This window comes from Sinocyclocheilus anshuiensis, unplaced genomic scaffold (genome assembly GCF_001515605.1).
Source record: "Sinocyclocheilus anshuiensis isolate Anshui unplaced genomic scaffold, SAMN03320099.WGS_v1.1 scaffold1734, whole genome shotgun sequence".
Taxonomy (NCBI): domain Eukaryota; kingdom Metazoa; phylum Chordata; class Actinopteri; order Cypriniformes; family Cyprinidae; genus Sinocyclocheilus; species Sinocyclocheilus anshuiensis.
In genome coordinates, this window is record NW_015544334.1 from 598,148 (window position 1) to 608,156 (window position 10,009).

At 38.5% G+C, this 10,009-nt stretch overlaps 1 protein-coding gene across 3 annotated transcripts in view; it reads left to right on the forward strand.

Moving 5' to 3' along the window:
• LOC107698159 (calcium-activated potassium channel subunit alpha-1) overlaps positions 1 to 10,009 on the forward strand; it is a 248,967-nt gene that overhangs the window by 185,865 nt on the left and 53,093 nt on the right. For all 3 annotated transcript variants that reach the window (XM_016499115.1, XM_016499116.1, XM_016499117.1), the window contains exons 10-16: positions 1,219 to 1,329; positions 1,607 to 1,712; positions 1,875 to 1,957; positions 3,269 to 3,338; positions 4,089 to 4,244; positions 7,903 to 8,012; positions 8,438 to 8,506. In XM_016499115.1, coding sequence (XP_016354601.1) covers positions 1,219 to 1,329; positions 1,607 to 1,712; positions 1,875 to 1,957; positions 3,269 to 3,338; positions 4,089 to 4,244; positions 7,903 to 8,012; positions 8,438 to 8,506 — 705 coding nt within the window. The remainder of the gene's footprint in view (positions 1 to 1,218; positions 1,330 to 1,606; positions 1,713 to 1,874; positions 1,958 to 3,268; positions 3,339 to 4,088; positions 4,245 to 7,902; positions 8,013 to 8,437; positions 8,507 to 10,009) is intronic.

Consider the following 10,009-nt stretch of genomic DNA (forward strand, 5'->3'; position numbering starts at 1 on the left):
GCAAATACACAAATCTGAATGACTGTTTAAATAATTTAAACACCTTTCAGAAACAGAAAGTAGTGCAGCTGCTTTGTTTACAGGGTTTCCGGGGTAACTGCTGCATTTAAATGAATTATTATTATTATTATTATTATTTCTGCAGTTTAGCGCCATCTGCTGTCAGAGAGTGAAAGTGCGCTTTCATCCAGAGCGTCTCTCACATGTTCCGCCATGTGCTTCTCGTCCGCGCTTATTTACATCAGAGTGCGCACGCGTCTTTCACGTAGCAGCGTACAGCGGTGTTGTGCATTTTGACCAGTTGATGGGAAAAGTATTCTTAAAATGCATTCAAAATTCTAAATAATTTGTAATATATAATTATTCACGGTATTTAGAAGAGCCCACGATAACAATACCGTGCATAGTCATTACCGTGATATATCGCATTTCCGAATACCGGCACAAGTCTACAACTGACTATATTGAATCTAAAATATAAGTTGCTCAATGTCAAGTAATTTGTTTATTGTACTGTTGTGTGATTATTGCTTAGTTCAATTATTGCATCCTTAGCTTTAGCTAATACATCACAGAAGCGCTGTTTGAGTGCTGCTGATATAGCCAGAAGATGTCAAGGCGGCTCACTAATAGGTTTTGGAACGGCTCTAGAGTATGAAACTAGATCTTACTATGGAGGCAGAATAAATGAGCCCCAGAAGACCGTGACCTCTGGAACAATCCAGTTGAGTCTGTTTGTTTGTTCCATCTGATATATTGCAAGTTTTTCATTCGGTGCCTGTCCGGAGAAGTCACGGTTAGAGTTCATGGCAGCCACAGATCCAAAAACAATTTAACCGCTTTTGACAGGGGTTCCGATACTTGTCAGTGTATTATTGATGTGCATGTCAACATGCGTCCTAGCACAGGGGTGGTTTGGCTACAGAGACACGGCTTATTAAGAACATTTGACGATCCAACATTAAAACGTAAGATTCAGTTTTGTTTGTCCTGAAAAGTTCAAAGCACTTCATTTAATGTTTTAAACCATGTTTATAAATATGAGGTAAAACAACATGTGCTGTTATGACTATAACGGACAGTGAATATTTGAAAGCCACAGCATTTAATGTTTTCAAGACATGTTTGGTTATTATGACTTTATGCTCCTTTTTAGGATATGCCAGAGTTTTGTTTTATTTTATGTTGCACTCTTCAGCTGAATTTTCCCCCTTACAGGCACATTGTGGTCTGTGGTCATATCACGCTCGAAAGTGTTTCCAACTTCCTTAAAGACTTCCTACACAAGGACAGGGATGATGTCAATGTAGAAATTGTTTTTCTTCATAAGTAAGTACAATTCCCTTTGGAATACTTTTTATAATCTTGATGGAGCCTTTCCGCACTGTAAAGAATATAATGACTGCATGTTACTAAGAAAAACACATACATCAAATAGAGTTGCCTGTTTTATATAACAGAGATCAGCCAGTAAGTTGTTTTGACATTCTTTTGTTAGCCGCTAGTGGCGCACAAATGACACATTGTTCCTATAAACTTAAAGCATTCTCAAAAAAGTATTCTTCTTCATTAGTGACACGCTTTCTTTTTTTTTGCCAAACTCTAGTATTTCCCCTAATCTTGAGCTGGAAGCCTTGTTCAAACGTCACTTCACTCAGGTGGAATTCTATCAAGGATCGGTCCTCAACCCGCATGATCTAGCAAGAGTAAAGGTAACCTCAGAAAAACTTAGCATTTCTTCCAGTTTGATCTGACAATTTAATAATCAGGATACAGATACAGAATTGTACAGATAATAATGTTAGCATATTTTTTTATGTTTTGATGCTGTTCTGAACACTGAGGCGTCAACTCTTCTTCTTCATCTTGTACAGATCGAGTCAGCGGACGCCTGCTTGATTCTTGCAAACAAATACTGTGCAGACCCCGATGCTGAAGATGCCTCTAATATCATGAGGTCAGTTCGGTGAAGGGTTGCGTTTGCTATCAACACATTTGAGCACATCTTATTTTAATGTTTGTGGGCAGCAGCATCATACACTCACTAGGGACATCCTCCTGTAAAAAAGATGATGTCTTTCACCCTCCTGTGCTGTTAAAGGAAGGTGTGAATGGGATACTCGGCGTCTCAGGTCAGATTCACACATGTTATACCTGGACACAGATGAAAGGAGCCAGGAGGAATTTCCTTTGGGACGGAGTCAAGTAATATTGCTCTGAAAACACGTGTGTGAAGTGAAGGCAAACATATTTCCCTTCCTCCTTTCATGCTGGAGATGTTCTTTAGCCATGAGTAACGCACAGAATTGCACCCAGGCTGGACTGTTCGGAAAATGAAATATTAATGTAGGCAGGTCTCGGAGTGCTCTTTTGAAGTAATGTGTTATAGAGCAGCTTAATATGGAAATAAATTCTGCACCTCTCTTACGTGACTGGAGAGAAATCCAGACTGGATTTCACAGGGAAATCACACCGTTTCGCCACATATCACAGGCTCCTCTATGGAAATGAAAGATTAATTAATTTTTTATTCATTCAGCAGATGCTTGTTTTTAATCCAAAGTGACTTACGATGGTGAATTGTGGGACGGTCCTCCTGGAGGTTAAAGGTGCACTCAGTAGGTTTTTGTTTATATGAGGGAGCGACCTGCTCCATGCAGAATAAAACAGATTTTTCTAGAAGATTAATATGTCTAGAGTCTTCGTCTCATGTGAGTGTACATCATTTTAATGATATTTCTCAAAAGTGCCGCTCGTATACTACCGTTCAAAAGTTTGAGGTCAGTAAGAAAGAAATAATAATTTTGTTTAGCAAGGATGCATTAAATTGATAAAAAAAAGAAATGTAATTGTTTAAAAAAGTATTTCAAATATATTTTATTTGAACTTTGAAATCATCAAAAAAATCATGAAAAATTGTATCACAGTTTCCACAAAAAATGTTAAGTAACTTAAAATAGAAAACAGTTCACAATATTACTGGTTTTACTCTATTTTTAATCAAATAAATGCAGCCTCTGTGAACATAAGAGACTTCTTTTTAAAACATTAAAGAATTTTACCGACCCCAAACTTTTGAAGTGTATCTTTGTGTTTTTTAATAAGCAATAAATTACTGAATGCACCTTCAATCTAAATGTATACTTCTAAAGAAACAAACCAAGTTGAAAATGTATATATTCTATCTTTTTTCTTTTCCCCGCAAATGCTGTTTTATGTTGGCTTTAAATGACCTGTAAATTAATACAACTGCTTCTTCTTTTTACAGAGTAATATCTATCAAGAACTACCATCCAAAGATCAGAATAATCACTCAAATGTTGCAGTACCACAACAAGGTAGGAAATGATCTTTTTTGTTGCTGTCAATTCAAATCAACAATAAAATTATCAAGACCTAAACAGAAGGAATACAAATAATGTATAAATAGGCTATACAATTGATGAAAAAAAAAAAAATCTGACACGTGGCAGATAAACATACCCTCAGATTCAGCTGTCCATGACAACAGGCATTTTATAAGTTCACCGGAATCAAATACAGTATGTCTACATATTTTTTTTCCCTTCAATGTTTATCCCCTATTACAGCAACATGAACGTAGCTTTGTATTCACCAGGGAGCGCAGAAACAGGAGATGGATGTTAATGACTTGATGGATGTTTTTTGTTCATGGGACAGTTCACTTGAGAGCAATTGAATGTCAACTGTAGACAACTGTTTTAGAGGACTGTCAGCAAACCCGCTGTGTTAGCAATGAGATGAAATAGTGACGTGCTACTGTTATGAGATTTGCGTTATCAGTTTGACAGATTTATATAATCTAACTAGGTAGGGCAGACTGTGGACTGTTGTAACATGCTTTGTTTTGACAGTGTTTTCTACTGTACGTTTCAAACCTTAATATAATATATAATAAGTTCATGTTTATCTGCTACAAATTAGTTTTGATCTTTCACTTCTCCCTAAACTGTAAGAAATGTATTGATTTTCACTTTTTTTGCTGGTGTATTTCATTACTACACTTGTTAGACTTCTCAGCTGGGGACATTGTTAACTTCCCCTTGTCTTGTCCCATGTGTCCTCAGGCCCATCTGCTAAACATTCCCAGCTGGAACTGGAAGGAGGGTGATGATGCGATCTGCCTGGCCGAGCTGAAGGCAGGCTTCATAGCCCAGAGCTGCCTGGCACAGGGCCTGTCCACCATGCTCGCCAACCTCTTCTCCATGAGGTCATATATCAAGGTACCGTCAGCCCGTCTTGGGCCTTGATAAAACCCATAGAGTAGAATCAGCCTCCATCCCCACTTCAGCTCAATCACCAGAGCCATTATAGTATGGAGTAAATCATTTTCTGAGCCTGGCGGTCTCATTTGGGACCTACTCGGGACGGCAACACAGCATTGCTGCTGCCATTATGAGGTAATTTATATGAGTCAATGGCATGGTGGAAGTGAGGATGTAAATTAGTGGTTTTTCCTCTCGCTGAATTTACTGTCCTCCTGCGTGCCGATAGAGCGGGGAAATGCGAACCATGTGCCTGTTTCATAGTCAATGAACGGCACCCCAAAGCCATCTTTATTTATCGTCCAACTGAACCAGACTGCTCAGAGCCGTACGGATCGCTCTTTTTAAGAAAACACTAAATAAAATGGTCTGAGGCCTGAATGACTGCAGTGAGGTGGTTCAGATTTGGATGGAGCCCTTTGGAAAAACGGAGAGATCAAGAGAGAGCGTGAGTGTGCGATCAGACTGAAGAATTTCGCAGAGATTGTAAAACTTATTCTGAAATCCGCAAGGGGCTATATTTTACTCTCTTTGATTTTTTTTTTCAAAACTGCACAGGCTTTTGACATGGAGAGCAGCATTCTCTTGTCATAAAGAGATGAGGAATGACTTTATAATGACTGTTTAAATGTGGCATGTGCGGAAACATCTGCAGGGCACATCACTCTTCTCATAAAAACACAGAGGAGAGACAGCCCAGATCACCCATGCCAGAGTACAGCATACAACACAACACACATCTAACCTCTCAGACCAATGTCCATGCTTACAAAAGATACCATGGTAACACCAAAAACACTTTCTATGACTCAAACAGGGCATCTGTTAGGGTGAAGGGGAAAGTGTATCAGTATTGTTTAAAATGCCGGGCATCTCTTAATGAGTCTGATGGCAACAAACTGTGATACAGAGAAAAATGCTGAAAAGTTAAAGGGATAGTTCAACCAAAAATGACAATTCTGTCATCAATTACTCACCCTCACGTTGTTCCAAACCTGTGAGACCTTTGTTCATCTTCAGAACACAAACTAATTTATGGTCTGATGAACCAGGTTGAACCACTCTTGTCACAGACTATTTTAACTACTGTATGTTCTTACCTTTCTTGGCCTTGAATGTGGTAGTTGCTGTCTATGCAGGGTCAGAAAGCTCTCAAATTTCATCAAAAATATCTTAATTTGTGTTCCAAAGATGAACAAGGTCTTACGGGTTTGCAACGACATGAGGATGAGCAATTAATGACAGAATTTTCATTTATGGGTGAACTAACCCTTTAACATTGTCCATTAGCTGTGCAATAGAAGCATTATTTTTATTTTTATTTTTTATTTTTTTATTTAGGTTTGCTGTAAAAAAGACTCTGTCCCAATACTACATTAGCTGCCTTGCTGTCTACTAGGGATGTAACTTTACACAAAAAATGATGGGTCAGTGTGTACCTTGGTTTTTGAAGTCATGGTTCAGTATATTTTCGGTACAGCAGGGGGAAAAAACGAAACATAAAATTGCTTCTTTTTTATTAAACAGTTGTTTCTGAACAAATTGTTGCTCTGTCTTTAAATTCAATCATAATTACAATTTTCTTAAGGATTAAAAAAAAAAATCTATCTCAGCCAATGTTGTAAATAGTGGTCGACTGATATATTGTGGTATATATAAATAGTGGTCGCCAAGGATATTTGGCTTTTTTTTGACACTTTTCAATATATATATATATATCTGTTTACATGGTAGATTCTTAATCAGAGTATTGTCTTAATCGTGTTAAAATCGGAATATTGTTGTCCGTGTAAACATACTCAATGTGTGAGAGTGTAAAGGCGGTCTGTCTGCTGAAGAAGCGGGGTTAGAGAGGGCTAATTTGACTGATTTGAGTGGGCATTCAGGAAGCAGAGCAGAAGGGTTACCGAGAGGTGTTAATGAGACCCACACCCCAAGGACACACACATTCACACAGCCACAAACACATTTCCATTATGTCTGTTGTTCTAACTATAAATCTCTGATGTGTTGTGCCGTTCACTACAAATAAAACCACAAGAACGTTCAGCATGAATCTTTTATCTGGTCTCTTCAGGTTTAACAAAAAAGCAGTAAGCAGAGGGCTTTTGGATCGGGCTCTCTAGAGAGACTGGAGAAAATAATTGTTCAGTGGGTGCGAGAGAACACGCCCGTAACACTTACATCAGCTCTGACAGGCAGAGCGCAAACGTGCGCGGTAATTTAGGGAGCCTACGGTAAATGGCTGCCATCTCTTTAGGACTAAATGACAGAACTCTACCCATTAGTGCCGCCCTAAAGGATGCCTGCCCAGAATGCAAGTGCTCTTAGCCTGGCAGTGAGAAAGAGAGTCAGGCTTGGCTTTGAAAGCGTCTCTCTTGACTTTCTGGCAGACAGACGTTGGCTGGGCGAGATGGCTGACTAATGGCAGAGTGTTTGCCTAATAGCCCCACTGCTTATCACAGCCCCACCCACTCCACATTCTGAGATGCATGTAATGAGAGGATGATGAAGAGACCAGCTGTGAGCTCAGACACGGGAATATGCCTGGCCTTTATTCTCCAAGTCTGACAAAGGTTGAAATGTTACAGGTGTGAAAGAATGATAGAGCAACTTCAAAGTGTAAGGCATGTTTAAACTGTGTTTTGAATGAATGGCACTCATGATATGAGATGCACAATGCATCATTTTAGTTATCCACCTTAGCCGGTAGATTCCATACTTAATTTGATGCACAGGAAAACAAGCTGTTTTCTACAGCTTTTTTTTTCCACTTGAAGACTCTTTGAAAAACATGTTTGTTAAAGGATAGTTCACCCAAAAACAGTCTTCAGTTATTTACCCTCATGTCATTCCAAACCCATAAGACTTAGATATTTTTAATGAAACACAAAAGATTTCAGTACCTCCATTGAAAATCCATTACACCAAAACTTTAAAAAGTTCATAAAGTGATTGTAAAAATTAATCAAGCAATTTAATCCAAGTCTTCTGAGGAGACCTAATTATTTTATATGAAAAACAGATTTATTTAGGCTTTTATTCATATCAACATGCATACATAGACTACATCAAATATGGTAAACAAGCCTCATTGGTTTTTGTGTCTACTTTACAATTACCATATTTGATGAGCTCTATATATGAGCTTTGACCAGAGTTTTTATGTGAATAAAAGCCCACATTTAATCTGTCCAATCTCAAAATCTTCTGAAAAAACACAATTCTTTATATAATATAAAGCAATTGTGCCTTTCAGAAGACTTGGCTTTAAAGTGCTTGATTCATATTGATTTCTCTTATGATATATTTATGGTTTGGTGGAATGGATTTTTAATAGAGGCACATAAATCACTCAGGTTTCATTAAAAAATATCTCCATTTGTTGATGGGCAAAGATGAGCAAACGTTTTATGGGTTTAGACATGAAATTGAGTAAATGATAACATTTTTTTTTTATTATTTTTGGGTGAACTACTAAGTCCGATATAATTTTCTTGAGGCATTTCGAAAAAATGTTTAGACATGTTCTAATTGCTGTCTATCCATTTCCATCAAATTAAATGGTGTCCTCCCTTACTGTGTGTATCTGAATCCAACTGTTTTTGCTGTGCAGATTGAGGAGGACACATGGCAGAAGTATTATCTGGAGGGAGTGGCCAATGAAATGTACACTGAGTACCTGTCCAGTGCCTTTGTGGGGCTTTCATTTCCTACAGTTTGTGAGTAAGTATGCTTCTGCTCTAAAGCATGGGAGCTTTACAGCACGCAGTTACTCTATACAAACACGCTGTAGTAAGTATCATAAAGGCTCTAATAAATTATTTTTTAATATACTGCCAAATTTACTGCAAACCTAAACTATCACATGTCCTGACCAGATGTGATGTGATACATTTTCAGTGTCAAACAATTTGTTTGTCCACACTGAATGTGAAACTGTTGCTTGACACAGTCACAGCCAGTTGGAACAAATTTTTATATTTAATGTGAGGCAAGATTTTGAACCAATGACATTTCACTGTAATAGACTCTTCTGATTGCAGTAGATCAACATTAAATAGTTTTTAAAGGCCAATTCAATTGGTCTTACGAATTTAAATAGCTGAATGATGACTTATGGACACTAAATGTCTGTTCTCTGTTCTCAGGCTGTGCTATGTGAAGCTCAAGTTGTTGTTGATCGCTGTTGAGTACAAGACAGAGCAGAGGGAAAGCAGGTTTGTTCCCCTTCGGTCTTCAACTCCACCATTCACAATACACTGACCAAAGAGGGGCAAAGCAGTTGTGTCCCTCATTGGTCCTACAGTATAGTTATCCTTTTTTACTTGCTAGACATTGTTGTAAGAAAAGGCTGGCAGGTTTTCATCATTAAATCTCTCTGCAAGTAATCTAATCTGGTTTCAAATTGAAATCACTCTCATTGAGACAGCAGCATGTTACGTTCTGTCACTGGAGGAAGTTCGCCTCAGCTCGACTCTCACAGCATCGCAGTTGCCGATCACTGTCTGTAAGAGTCACCGTGAAGCCAAAGAGCCATGACATCTGCTCAGACTCACTGTGCTGTATTGATGAGGGTTTACTCTCCGAGTAAAGAGCCTTCTATCAATAGCACTTCTGTGGCATTCTGTTAAGTGACCCTTTAGAACTAATAACATGAAGTACTCTGTCTCAGTAACTTCGACTTTGCCAAATCCCACCACCCCTTCCCACATTCACAACCTGTGTTCCAATGTTTCTGTACACTGTAACTCTTACTAATACATTTTTGTGTACACAGTGTGTACTAATGAGTGTAGTTAAGAACACAAGTTGGCCTGAAAACACGCATCAAAATATCAGCCAGAAGACCTGGTTATGTTGACCCATTTTTTTTTTTTTTTATAGGCATGGGCAGTATGACAGTATATATTATGGGCCACTAGAAATGTGTGTAAACATTCTGCTTCACTGTTTATTAGGGCTGGGTAAAAAAATACTGGTATCTCGATATTAATCGATTCTCATTTTTACGGAACGATACTGATTCTTAAATCTCAAGAATCGATTATTCTAGCCCAGGGGTGCCCAAACTCGGTCCTGGAGTGCCGGTGTCCTGCAGAGTTTAGCTCCAACCCCAATTAAACACACCTGAACCAGCTAATCAAGCTCTTATAGGCATACTAGAAACTTACCAGCAGGTGTGTACACCGGCCCTCCAGGACTGAGTTTGGGCACCCCTGTTCTAGCCTGTTTTCAGTTAATGGACCGAACATTGAAGGGCACTTCCCATCCAATATATCGCAATAAGCATTGTGCTTTGGTACTTTTAATATGAAGCAAAGTCTCAGATTTCAAATTCTGTCCATTGTATTTCAGTATTCAAACAACAAATGCCGTTTTGGTGCTGTTTAATGTGGAGTGACAGATCGCTGTAGTGCCTCAGTTTAACAGCGCGAGGCGTGCGTGAACTAATCATCTCCTCCACATTAATACCAGTTTCAGCACAAAGTAATCATGAATAAACATCCGAAGGCAAGTTAAAAGAAAGAGTATACCTTTACAAGCCGTATCCTGTCTCATGTAATCGCTCAATCTGTGTTTCAGCCGCGCAAAGACGCCAATATAACGTCTTGTAAACCATGTCACGTAACGTCACATTTACCTCAGAAAAACATATTCGGTGACCATAAACTCATTAGTCAGATAGAAAAATAAACTGTAGAGAGGGGCATTTTGCTAAA